The 14,105-nt window shown below is 38.4% G+C and overlaps 1 protein-coding gene across 6 annotated transcripts in view; it reads left to right on the top strand.

Annotated features, from left to right (window-relative positions):
- Positions 1–14,070, top strand: part of SPATA13 (spermatogenesis associated 13) — a 147,364-nt gene extending 133,294 nt beyond the window's left edge. For all 6 annotated transcript variants that reach the window (XM_050331564.1, XM_050331568.1, XM_050331565.1 and 3 more), the window contains 6 exons: positions 490–669; positions 1,303–1,535; positions 3,920–4,049; positions 4,638–5,010; positions 8,820–8,894; positions 10,001–14,070. In XM_050331564.1, the coding sequence (XP_050187521.1) occupies positions 490–669; positions 1,303–1,535; positions 3,920–4,049; positions 4,638–5,010; positions 8,820–8,894; positions 10,001–10,182 (1,173 nt within the window). In that variant the 3' untranslated portion in view covers positions 10,183–14,070. The remainder of the gene's footprint in view (positions 1–489; positions 670–1,302; positions 1,536–3,919; positions 4,050–4,637; positions 5,011–8,819; positions 8,895–10,000) is intronic.
- The last annotated feature ends 35 nt before the right edge of the window (positions 14,071–14,105 follow it).

The following is a 14,105-nucleotide window of genomic DNA, read 5'->3' as shown; positions in this document are numbered from 1 at the left end:
TTGTATCCTGCTCGCCACACTCAGCTTTGTGGAACAGGTACATGAAGATGTGCCAGCTCTGCATACCAGTACTTTAGCTCTGGTAGACCTTGCCTTTATATTAATTGTTTCAGGGTTTGTTCTAATCTGAATAAAGAAGAATTGTTATGACACAGAGAAATTGCTGTGAAAAAAGTGAAAGTAGCAGCACCCTTGGGACCTTACATTGGGGCTGACCTCGTACAAGGAGGTGCGAATGGGCGTTACACACTCTGGAGGTTTCTGGTTCCCGGATTGATTTACAGTCTCCTGAGACAGGATTTGGGCCGCAATAATCAGTGTGTAAACATTTCAGATGCAAATCTGAATTTACACACCTGTGTGCATATGGCTGGGAAACCACTCACCTGCCTGTAGGTCACGGGGTTTTGGCCAGCTCAGATGGGCTTGTTCAGGGCAGATCCTGTTTGACATCTTCAAACTAATGAGTATTTTTTATTTCATTTCCAGGGTTATATTCGGCAGTGCCGTAAACATACAGGAATGTTCACCACAGCTCAGTTAAGCACCATTTTTGGAAATATTGAAGATATTTACAAGTTCCAAAGGAAGTTTCTGAAAGATCTTGAGAAACAGTACAACAAAGAAGAACCTCATCTAAGTGAAATAGGGTCATGTTTTCTTCAACATGTAGGTTGCAAAAGTTGATTTAATTTATGAAATTAATAAAATATGATAATAAAATACCATGTTAGGAGGGGATTTTAGTAACAAATGCTTCTCAAATACTAATCCAGCAGTATTTTAGAATTTAAAGTAATTTGCAATTAACTAACTATTTAAATGTTTTAGATTTCTCCTCATCTTTAACAATTGTGTAACTTTGTAAACAATTTTAAATTTCATTTTCAAAACTGTAACGATCACAGTTGAGCTGGACTATTTGCAGTGATCTCACATTTGGCATGCAAAAACTTCATAAAGAAATTTAGGAAGGAAGGTGGTGGGGAAAGAGGCTGTGACTTCTTGATAGGCACTTGCTAAGCATATAGCTGTCTTTCCCAGGGAAAAGTACTTGTTAAAGCAGATTTGATTATCTTAACTGAAGAGAGATCTTTATTTCTGTGTTCTGACAAAGAAGGTGCAGAGTTTTGACAGTTACAGAGTAGGTTTCTGCATAGTTTCATGGCTCATCAGCCTGGAAAAATAAAGAAAATGGATTAATTAATCTGGTTATATATAACAGATGTTACAAAAACAACCTTTCTTCTTTATAGACAAACACTTCAGTAAAGCTGTAATTTTTTTTTTTTTTTTTAATAGCAAGAAGGCTTTGCTATTTATTCAGAGTATTGTAACAATCATCCCAGTGCCTGCATTGAACTTTCCAAACTAATGAAACAGGGCAAATACCGCCACTTCTTTGAGGCCTGTCGCTTGCTTCAGCAGATGATTGACATTGCTATTGACGGTTTTCTTCTCACGCCTGTTCAGAAGATCTGCAAATACCCTCTACAGCTTGCAGAGTTGCTCAAATACACCACTCAGGAACACAGGTGAGAAAATTAAAAGAACAAATTCTGTAATAGTAGTAACACCTACTTAAGTTTTCTGGATAACACAACACTGAGGCTTTTGAGATCAGGAACAAAACTGCCATGGGCCACTATAGACAGGGCACCTTGGAACCATCACAAATATTAACTAAAAGAGTATCTAAAAATGCAGTACAGTGGACTGGGAGGATGCAAGACAGAATGAGGAGTAGATCAAAGAAGGCAAAGGAAAAGAAGTTGATTCTGAAATAGTATGCAGGGAGGGATGTGTAATTCAGAGTGAAAAGAAGGGCAGTGTGTCAAGGAAGTGAAGGAGAAGGAAAACCAGAGAAGAAAGGGGGAAGGTGCATAAAAACTGTGTATGTACAAAAGAGCTGAAGAGAGTCTTTGAAAAAAAGATGCACTCTGAGCATGTTTGGAGGTAACGTTTTTTAGAAACTTAATAGTATTAAACATTGCCTTTGTTTGTAATAAAGTCCAGATACTAGATTTTCATCTGGGATAAATGAGAATTTCAGTTGCAGGTTATTGCCCTTTCTGGTATACCCCTGAGCTGATTAAATCTTTGACTAAATTACAATTTTATCTTTAAGTGTCTATCTTTTTAATTTGAATGAGTGCAAGAAAAATGTTCCATTGTGACCCCTGTGCTCAAAGTCCAAATGCAACCTGAGGCAATGCTTCCTTGGCCAGAGTCCGTATTTTTTAACCTTGAGAAAACTGCCCTTTGAGACCACTGGATTTTTGCCATGAGCAAAATATAAGGTCTGTGAAGTACTGACATTCAGGTGGGAAATGCCTCCATTCAGTTCTGTGGCTACCTGAGAAGTGCTGCAATAACAGTTACTAACATGAGTTTCTCTTTCACTGCTACTAATTTTAGAAAGTTTGTTCTGTGAGCTATTAAACCTGTAGATAAAATGACAGCAAGGTCTTGCCACCTTTGACCCAAAGTACCTGTTTTCCTTTTCTGTGGCACAGCATCCAGAGATACCTACAAGCACAGACAGGTGCCCACCCACTGTACAGAGTTGCTCACAAACCCACATGGAGCTTTGGTAAAGCTCCACCTCAGCTGTTTTATGGTAGCATTTTGTTTTCATAAAAAGTTTGAAGTTTTGGTGTGCACAGCCTGCTGTGAAGGCCACAGGTTATGAAACAAGCAGTACTTTCATACTGGTATGGAAATACCAGTAGAGAAAGAAGGAACTGAGATTAGGAAGGGCAAGAGTAGCAGTATGGATATCATGTGGTTACCCTGTGGGACACTTCCCTGGTTTTGTAGGGCCTTATTATTGTTAATCTCACTTTTTGTATACGGTGTGGCACAATAGAGTTTCCATAGATATAAATAGGAAGAGGAGAGAATGCACAGATTTAGAAGGGAAGTGCATCCATCAACAGCAGCCGATGAAAATTGGAACTGAGACAGAATCAGATAAAAAGAGCAGTGAGACTAACCCCTTTGCAGGATTTATTTTTGGCTCGTGCTGTGTTCTACCTCTGGCTTCCTTTTCTGCAAGAGGCATTCTGATAAAAGAGGGAAAGCAGCTGCTCTGCTGGGAGTCCTAAGGCAAGAAATACATCTTTTCCCTTCTCTCCTCTCAGAAACTCCATTTGAGGAAGGTGAAGGAATGATGGATGATATTCAGAGGCAAAATACCCCTGAACATTGAGGAGATTCATAGGCGTGTTGGGAGCTCAGGGAAGGGAAGCAGAGAAGGAGGGGAGCAGAACACTGGAAGGACAGGAGGACTGACCTGAATTGATTGTATTTGTACTAAAGCAGGCAGGGGAAGGTGACCGTCTTGGCTCTCACACACTTGTCCCATGGAAACAGGCTGCCTTCTTAGTACTGTCGCCTTGAATTCCTCTCTCTGGTGCCCATGTTCTTGGGTTCCTCACTGACCCTGTTTGGAGTTGCTTTTGATAATTTTTTATGCCCATGTGGCATTCTCCATTTGTGTTCATTGATCCAGCCATTGGAAACAAGGAGAAAATACAGTTGTTAAACATAATTGGAGGAATGCCCTTGCCAATAAAATCCCACTACAACTTTGCTTTGTTGAAATGTAGCTATCACCGAGGTCAGTGGGAGTTTCTACCATTGTTTCCAGTAGACATTAATGCAGTTCATTAATCTATCTCCTCTTCCTCCTTTCAGCAGTTTAGTAATTTCCTCCTGGACAACCCTAGCAGTACAGCAGCACTGAATTGTACAGCCTACTGTGTGAGGTTTGGGATAGCTGAGAATCAGGTTTCTCTTTATTTAAGCACCCTGAGTAGAGGGACAAGTGAGTAATGTGGGCTAGCACTTGTCACGTTTCCTAATTGCATCATGTCCATTGCATAAGTGATCTTTGAAACGTGCCTGCATTTCACAGTGATTATAAAAACATAAAAGCTGCATATGAGGCTATGAAGAACGTTGCATGCCTGATCAATGAGCGAAAACGGAGACTAGAAAGCATAGACAAGATTGCACGTTGGCAAGTCTCTATCGTAGACTGGGAGGTGAGTGTCAGCTTGTCCCTTTTCTGAGCAAAGGTACTGTGTACAATACTCGATGTTCCTGCAGCCTATGTCTTTCTGCACAGGTCATTGTTTATGATGTCTACTTTTCATGTGGTCATTGCTCAGTTAAAAGTCCAGTTGCTTTATTTGCAATGATTCTGTTACTGATTCACCTTGTTTATAGTTCAGGAAGAGCAAGCATGTATTAACGTGGATGTTGTCCGTGAGATGAAATGACAAAATGTTTTTTTGTTTGTTTGTTTGTTTTTTGTTTGTTTGTTTGTTTTTAATAATAGAGCTATTGAATCTCCTTTGGAATTCCGGTAGTTCTTTCAGAACTGCAACCTGTTACACTGACTTAAATTAGTTTCTTCCCCTTTATGCAGATATATGAAGTAGAGCAGAACCACAGTCATTGAATTTACCTCTATGACATTATTTTACACTGTGTGACATTTTCAAATCTAATAATAAAAATACAAGAAGAGTGACCTTAAGACTTGATTATATAGTGAGACTGGGTAGGACACACAGTAAGATCTTAAAATACTATTTACTTACTACATATCTATATCTGTATCTTCCTAGGGACCTGATGTGTTAGCCAGAAGCTCAGAACTGATCCACTCAGGAGAACTGATGAAAATATCAAAACAAGGCAAAAGCCAGCAGAGGACTTTCTTCCTTTTTGACCATCAGCTTGTGTTCTGTAAGAAGGACTTACTGAGAAGGGACATCTTGTATTATAAAGATCGTATTGACATGGATGAAATGGAAATTGTTGACATCGAAGATGGCAAAGACAGAGACTTCAACATTAATGTCAAGAATGCTTTTAAGATAATAAACAGAACAACAGAAGAGATTCATTTGTTCTGTGCAAAAAAACATGAGGATAAAAAGAGATGGATGGAGGCATGCGAAAGTGAAAGGAGAAGAGTTCAGGAAGACAAGGAAATGGGTGAGTGGAAGAATTTCCTCTCTGAACAGTGGTTAAAACAAAGGGGAATTTTTTTGCTTTTGCCATTCTCTCTGTTTTGTGCAGATGTGTACTCTGTCATCTGGAACCGGTGTCCCTTTCTTACCCAACAGTTCAGCTGTGTTTGCTCTGTCACTGTGGGCCAAAGGTCCAGGGCAGTTAGTGTCACCCATATGATTGTGGTGCATTATGAAGCAGAATGAGAGATGAGATACGACAAGATGCAATTCACAAAGACCAATCAATAATAAAAATCCATCTAAAATCCTGTCACTTTTATATGAATTATTGGCCAAAAATATCTATTCGTAAAGGACACTTTATGACAAAGCCAAGCAGCAGTAATTGTAGGTTTACATTGCCCATGTCATATAATGGCACCACCTGTATCCAGGAGATCCATGCAGTTGCATGGCATCATTAGTTACAAACCCAATATTGGGCAGTGTACAGAGAAATGAAGCCTAACCTTGAGTGAGCAGGGAAACAGGTAGCACATCCTACAACCAGTTTTAGACTGGCAGCTTGTGGGACACTCTAAGGACAGTGTCTTCTGTGTGAATGTATATTTAGAATTTGCTCTTTTTTTTATTTGCACGGTTTCATGCTTCCTGTAAGATCAGTGACAAAAGCTCCAGCAAAATTTCATTGGCAAAACATACACAAAGAAAGCAGCAATACTAATAAGAAGAATAAAACTCTTTTTAGTATTTCTACAGAAGTAATGTTAGTGCATTTGTGTGTGTTGACTGCTTGAGAACTGCTTTTCATAACATTGGAAGTACAGTGAAATGGATGATAGAATTCAGAAGTTATTAAAATTTTAAAACTATGCCAAATCTTATATTCCACATCCACTTAAAACACTTGGTCAGAAGAATAGGAAGACAGGAGTAACCCTTAGATTACAAATGTAAACCTTTTGATCTTAGTGGCTTTTCTTCTTTGGTATGGTTGCAAGTATGACAAAAATAAGGCCTCCTCCATATGTATGTTAGATAATAGAGCTGAAGAAAATACAAGTTTACCAATTCATACTTTGAAACCAGTTTTAACTCTTCCCCATTGCACCAACTGTTGCAATTAACCTCAGTCGTCTCAAGTCTGGAATAAACAATGAAGGAGCCACAGCTGAACTCTCCAAAACTTTACAAACCCAACTCTTCTCCTGTCCTGAACATAACAGTGTGACATTATGATCCTCTTGGGCACAACACTGACGGCTTCCATGAGTTGCTCTGTGTAGAGCGTGCTCTGTCACCTTGTACTCCTGGGGACGGGATATAGCTGCCTTCCCTAATTTGCCTAAGCAGAACTCTGAAATAGTGGATATTGTAAAAGGATGAACAAGATCAGAAAGTAGTAGAGCAGTGCTGAGGATCTGATGATAAGTGACCACACAATCCCTTGTACAACAAAGTTACGCAAAGCCTCCACTCCAGCATGCAATGAGAACACTCGTACAGTCACATGGAAGAACACTAAAGAATAAAACACAGCTCCTGTACTTTTGTGAGCAGGACTGAGCAAAAGAAGATAAAAAGTGAACATTTTCCATTCCTGACCTTTCTGATAAGCATTTGTGAGCTCTGCACCTCTTCCTGGATTTTATGCAGCACTTGGAGAGTATGCTGAGCAGGCTAAATGCTGTATGTCAGGATGCTTCTGAGGCTCACACTAGTGCTTGCCTTGGGCACCAGCAGGTCTGCCTTGCTGTTACCATTTCTTCTAAGTGACATTACTGCAGAAATTCCCAAGTATGAGGAAACTGCAAAGAAGGTGTAGCAGCTACAGCCCTAAATGTTATTATTTGTTCTACTGGGACCTCATGAAAATCAGCATATGATATTCAAAATGATATACCACCATTTGACAGTGGTGGTACTGGCAGTGATAACAATGAGATTATTCATAATAGTACTAAACGTTATTTAGGGCTGGATCACAAACTCCCATGGTTCTGAGTGCAAGGATTGCACAGGAGAGTGCATTGTGCTTGCTGCTCTTCAAGCACAGTGCAATATAGTGAAAAAAATATCAGTTAAAAGAGAAACTGTGGCATATAGGCAAATGTAGTCTCTTTTGCCCACATAACATCCAGCCATGTGGAAACCTGCTTTTCAAATACTGCAACTCATTATTCTGGCGCACCTGTTTTGGGACAGGGATCATGAACCAGAGGAAAGGTAGCTGAATTGCGATATCTGGTGTCCATCTGGTCTTGTGAGTGATCTTGTGAGCCACCATAGTGGCTTGGATGTTTTCTCCATTAATCAGAAGACTTTTTCTTTTCTAAACTTTCTTCCTTTTTTTTGGTGTAATTGAACATTTCCTTTAGCCAAAACCAGTGGAAAGGTGCCAGTATTCTCAACCACAGGTCTAAATTTATCATGTTGATTTTGTAAGCTATCTTGCTGGGCTTCCCACAAAGCCTCTAATCTAACCAGAGACATATACATACTCTTCCAATTCGGAACTGCAAGTGGCATTTTACTTCTATTTTCAAAGGCACTTTAGTGTGAGTCACTGTCTCCTAAACCATATCTATTTTTCTTAGCTTTTATGAATATATGAGAAGAAAAGGCCACAGCCAGAAAATCCTTCTCCAAACCACTAATAGTAACCCTAAGAAAGTGGTCTGATCTCTGTTGATGAAATTGCTTTCATTTTTTAAAATCTGTTTCCTTGTTTCTCTACAGGAAAAAAATCCTGCAGAATAATATAAACTTCTGCTACCCCAAAATTATGGCTGGTTTAAGTTAATAGACTGATTTGTAATAACTTCTTCATAAATTCAGGATAAAAAAGGGAGTTTTAAAAGTATAGAGAAGTGAGGGAAGATGCAAAAGGAAGCAAACCAGGCACTTATTTTGGCTTTGAATTACAACTTTTGTGCTCTTTATATGCATATGAGTGAAATGAATGCAGCCTTATGCACAGCATGAAATGAAACAACATCATGTGCACCTTGTTGTCTCCTTGCAAACATGACATACCCATGTATCTCAACTGTATTGTACACAGGGAGAGGAAACTGGAGTGCCTGTTCTGGCATTCCAGACAACATCAGTTTCTGGTGTCACTTTTTCTAGCAGATGTCTGGCATCTCTGTACTCTGTACTCATCATAGATCAGTCACACACCTATCATACATGACAGTAAGTAGAGTAGAGTTGACCACATACTATAGCACCATGTAAGTTATACAAGAATGCAAACAGGTACATGAGAAATGCAAGTAAAGGATTCAGCCCTGGTCTGCTGCAGCCATAACCGCACCAGAACCTGCTGCAGTGTCTGGCAGATTTTGTGGTACTCTCCTCTGAGTGGAGGGAACAATACCAGTGACTTCATATTGTTACCCCAGCTTAGCTCAGAGTGAGTGAAAAAAACACGATTCTGAATTTGTGATCTATTACTTGGAGGCTTGTATCATTCAGAAATGTTAATTTACTTTTCTTTTTTTAATCTCTTGTTATCTAGACTTATCTATGAAAAGAAATGATTGTGTGGTTAGTTCCCCAGTGATTGCCATTTGCAGGAACTGGAAAGGAGCTTTTCCATGTAATCTAAAGGCAAATCAGAGTTGTTCCTATCATCATCCCAGTGACAAACTATCTTTAAATTCATATGACAAAGTAAAATGTACTTCTATAAACTTCAGGTATATTACTATTAAGCTTTACTAATAATTGCTTAAAATACAGTTTGCTTATTTGTTTTAATTTAATGTAATCAGGTACTAGGTACAGTAATTTTTTACTAGAGCCCTAATTTACACTTTGGCATAGGTATGGAAATCTCAGAAAACCAGAAGAAACAAGCCATGCAGAATGCCCGTAAATCAAGGCAAGGAAAAATTAAAGGTGGGTGTTCAGAATTGCTTTACATTCTTACTGTGTTCCAGTGATCTTTTTGTGAGGAAATAGCGCAGTCTGGCTGTGGTTGAGTTACTCACTCTTTTAAAAAAGATTTAATGGTTTACATGGTGTCTGTATTAGAGAAGTAACTCAAGAGGTAAGGCAAGCTGTTTATTTAAGTGCATGCAGAGATTAAATTGTAAATGAGTGTTACTGATTCCTTCCTTTGCTTTTACTCAAACAGCTTGTTCTTCTTTACCAATTCTGTGCCTTGTTTAAACTGTCCTAAAGTTCTTTTTGCAAGCCACATGTTCCAGTATTTACTTTAACACAGTCAAAATGTCTTCCTTCTGTCCTAGACTAGGAGGAAGGATGGACTAGAAACTTTTTATCAGAAAACAGCTTTTTTATTCATTTTTTAATTCATTTTCTCTCTCAGAAAATATATTGTGATTTTGTCCTTTTCCATCTTAAAATCAAACTTGGACAAATCTCTAGTGTGTTGAGATAATAAATTGAGAAAGTAGGACAAGATTTAAGTCGAATTAAGGAGTGAAGGAATTGATGTTAGGTTGTCCTCTGATCCCTGGGATTAATATTATTAAATAATTTTCTCTTTATCAGTAACTAGATATCTTTAAAACCTGTCTGGATTTTCAGAGGAGTGGCTAAAGTTTGTGATTAGGAGATTCTGTTCAGAAGCACAAAGGTCTAAGTCTGAGAACATTGTCCAGAAAAATGTATTCCAAATGGAAGAAATAACATTATTGTTGGTAGCAGTATTTTACCCAGTCTTATTCTTAGAGTGGACTAAAATTCGAGTATCTGCTGTATAAAGTCAGTCTTTTGAAATACTAGGATTTACTTGTGCAAACAATATTGTCAGGCTATGTGAAACTGCTGCTTATTTTTGGTAATTCTGTAATGTTATTTTTACAGGTACTATTCTCAAGCAGTTATCAGTGCAGCAGTTATAAAGTCTAACATCAGAAAAAGTAACCTTTAGTAGTTCTTCCATTCAAGATTATGGCAAAGTTCATACTGTCCCCTGGCCCTGTGCTTAAATTTTCACTAGCTGACTCATACACTTTCTTAAACTGTTCCTTTTGCAGGTGTAAGCTATAACGGGTGTCCTGTGCCTCCTCCACACCAGACCCTGCATCCCATTCACCAGCGACACATCACTGTGCCTACCAGCGTCCCGCAGCAGCAGGTCTTTGCCCTGGCAGAACCCAAGCGGAAGCCTTCCCTCTTCTGGCATACCTTCAACAAACTCACTCCCTTTAAAAAGTGAGAGGCCAAAGACCTGGAAGGATTTCAACATAGCAGGAGACTTACTCTAGAGAGGAGGACCTTGGAGACACAGTTAATCTTACTCAAGCTCAGCGAATCTCCTGTTTTGGAGGCAAAACCTTGGCTTCCCTTGAGCCAGAAATGCAGCCTTTGTCTAGGATAAGAATGAAGTTTCTCAAGACTGCTCTGAGGTCTGTGTTGCCACGTGTCAGCATTACTGATGAAGGGCAGTCTCTTCTTCTGACTAAGACAGTTTGCTGTTACTCAAAAGTAGCAGTATTCAATCTCTGTTTCTTAGTTATGTTGAAGTAGTGATGGAGTCATGCAGGTCATTGTGACATTTCATTTTTCTTAACCCTATATTGATGGCCAAATTTAGGATAGGAAGGTATTTTTCCTTAGGGATGTATCAGCAAGGAATCTTAGGAGATTTTTCTCCTTCCTCCAGGAGCACTGATCAGAGACCATCCATTAAAATCAGATGGAGACATCCCATGAGATTAATTAGCTACTGCAGAATTTAGGGGGACCCTAATCCTTCCTGTCTTTTTTATTATATTGCCAAATGGCAGGAGAACATCCCGCAAGGCCTTACCATATTCCAGATTGGAACAGGGAAATTTTATTCTGTCATGTAGAAACATGAACAGAGGTGAAATGAACTGTAAAGATACGTGCATTTATTGCACACAAGTGGAAACAAGAGGAGCCCAGGGCATCTCTGATTGATTGATTTCAGTCAGAGCAATATACTGCATGTATGTATGCTGTTCAGTGTAGAGGTTTTATATCCCCTTTTGTGCACTTCTTTGCCTGAGAGACTCTTCTTTATATTTCCAGTGTGTTTATTTCTCTGTGTAAATAATAGTTTTTTATTTTCTAACAGAGATAATGTGAATGTACAAAGTCAGCGTTGAGACAGTACAAAGTGACTGCTGGCTATGTTACATAGGTCTCACACTTTCTTCATATATTTTGACTTAGAAAATGGATTAATAGTAATGTAAATATGTTGAAGTGGTCTGGATCCAAGCTTCCTATACACAGTCAATTGACAATGGGTTTTGACCAATGACTTCTTCACAAAGAAAGAGATCCTTACTGGAAGGGACAGAGAAATTGTGTGGACTGGAGATGGATTTTTGTCTTGGAGTCATCCCTATTGGAAGGGGAAGAACCTGACTTGATTAGGGTCAGCTCTGGCCAGCATATGCAGTCCATGATTTGCATTGCTGCCGTTTGCCTGTGACATGAAGTTGATTTGTGAGAACAACTTTTTGAAAGCCACCAGGAAGAAAGAGGATCCTGATATTTGTAGCACTGGTAATTTCTGCTTGATAGCTCTCATCAAGGATGAAAAGACTGTTGGGAATATGGAAGGAAATAAAGACTTCATATGCTTCAGAACTGATATGCCGTGAATGTCTTTACAATACTTTATCCTATGCTGCTGATTAGGGGCATTACCTGATGATAAGGATAGATCCAGGGGTATTTTTTGACAATGGACACAATCAGCTTTGTCATGGATCTGTAATATATGAAAAACAAACAAGGGGCTAGAGGCCAGGCATCTTAATAACAATGTAAAAAAGCCTTATTTTAAAGATGTATTTGTTCCTACTACTGTTGTTACCTCTATATTTTTATTTCTCATCAGTGTTGTGAAGCCCACTAGTCACTAGATCCTGTGATTTGATAACATTGTGGCAACTTCTGCTAAGGTTTGTGGGTTTGATTTTCAATTACATGTTTTGACCAACTGTACATTTCAAATGCCTTGTGTATATAGCTCAGCAATAAGGCAAAGTCTGGTGCTGCCCAGCCACATTGTTCCCTGCATACTGAACTTAATTGCTTGTGCTTTCTCATAGCAATGGAAGATGACCTAGATCAGTTAAGAACTGGAAATGTGCCCTGACATTTTTAATGATCCAGCTTAAAGAAAGTGCACTGGAAAGTGAGTGAAGAAAGCTGGTTGTATTTTCTTTTGATGTTTAAAATAAGCCATTGCTATTCAGATTTTTTAAAAGATAATTCTAAATGCTCAATTTAAACACAAGGAACAGACTTCCAAATGCAGGCATGCCCTTCCCCTCAAATGAGTAACCCTCCTGTATTTCTTACATACCCGTTTTTGTGGGTATTTGCCACATTCAGGCCTGCAGACCAACGTCTGCATGTAGGGCGGAAGTGGAGATGATGTTTTTCATAATCACATTTTGAAAGACTTGTTCTGGATGCACAAAAGAGACTGAAGCTGGATTGCAGGGCTTGCTCAGAAACTTTGCCAGATGGACCCGAAGACATTATGAAATCCACACTTCCATACGTGTCTTTGTTGAAACCTACTTCCTTTCAGGGCTTAGGAGTCTGTGGAGTGCTGGGGAAAAAAAGAAGAGGTTTTGGGGTCTGTCTTCTGACATGTCAGTGCCTATGAAGGCTCTTCCCATGTATTAGTGCTGGTGCCTTAGCCCTAAAAATGAACAGAAATGTTTGTATATGGTTTTGGATGCAGCAGGTTTTTTTCTCAAGAAGTGAATTTCAAAGAGGTAAAAAGAAAATATTTCATGGTGCAGATTACTCAGGAGAGTTTTACATATAGTACCCTTCATATAGATGTGGTTGTTTTGTAATATTCTCTGTGTCTTTCTTTGCATTTTGACCTTGCAACAGAATTAAGATAAAATATAGTAACACAGGCCAATTTTATACCATGCCATAGTATTTTAACCAAATTATAGTGAAATAAAAACACACAATTACATTATTCAACAATTAAGACAAATATGTATTCATGACTCAGCCTCACTTTAGAGTATGTGGGAAAAAGAGTTGCTACGAAAATGTAAGAGTTTGAATTCTAGCAACTCTTGCCCTGATTCTCCTTCTGAAGACAAAGCTTATATATGATCAGAAAGGTGTGATGGCAACATCTGTTCTTTTCCTCTTGCTTTTGCATGAAATTACTATAAAAAAATCTAGGGCAACTACTAAGCACATTTGTGCCTCATTTAGATAGAGCACAGCCTGAGCCTTCCCAATGGCCTGCTGAGTAGATAACCTCAGACTTTTTGCATGAGATGCAGTAAAATATAATTGTCCTCAAATACGTTCCCACTGAGTTAGGAAAATGCCAAACCATAATTGCATCTAACTCAAAGCATTTGATGTATAAAATAATAAGATTGTTTTACAAGTGGCTCTTGCCATGCTAAATTTCACATTGAATTTTAGTGGTCAGTGTAATAACTGAGTTCAAAGACAGACTTCTCAAATGTTCCACATTTTAGTTGTCTTTTGAAAACAATTGTATCACAGTTTTGGAGCCAAAGGTCTTTAGCCATAACTAACATAGTACTTTTCTCTGACTGCCTTTCTGCTTTTTTTCTATACGTGTGGCATTTGTACGTAGGAGATGCCTTCTGAATGATCTCTAATTTAAAACTACGTGTTGTAAATACTAGGGATAACTCGCATATATATTTTATTTTGATAAGTGTTTTGTAACATTTTATCTTCCCTACATTGCTTTGTGCATCTTACCATCTGTGTGCTGTTACACATTTTGTATATGAAGTGTCCTGGCTACGGAGCAGAGGAATTGGCTGTTGATGGCTCAAGTACAATGTATAGGAGTGCAGTCGCTTGATGTGCATTTGTTCTGAAGAAATTGCATTCCAAGGTTTATTTACTCTTCAAACATTGTTTGTCAAATGAATCTATTTTCTAGAAATAAGTAATAAACTTATTACTTATTACATTCTGGAAATGTAATAAACTTACATTCCTATTATTTTTCTCTTATTGTATATGTTTGAATTAAATAATGTACAAAGCTGATGTTTCTCATCTCTGTCTTATAAAACTTTATTGTGCAGTTTTAAAATTGTTGTGGGTTTTTATTGTCTACAAAATTTTCTC

This window comes from Myiozetetes cayanensis, unplaced genomic scaffold (assembly GCF_022539395.1).
Source record: "Myiozetetes cayanensis isolate MyiCay16 unplaced genomic scaffold, myiCay2020 scf5-8, whole genome shotgun sequence".
NCBI lineage: Eukaryota > Metazoa > Chordata > Aves > Passeriformes > Tyrannidae > Myiozetetes > Myiozetetes cayanensis.
This window is presented reverse-complemented; position numbering and strand designations above follow the sequence as displayed.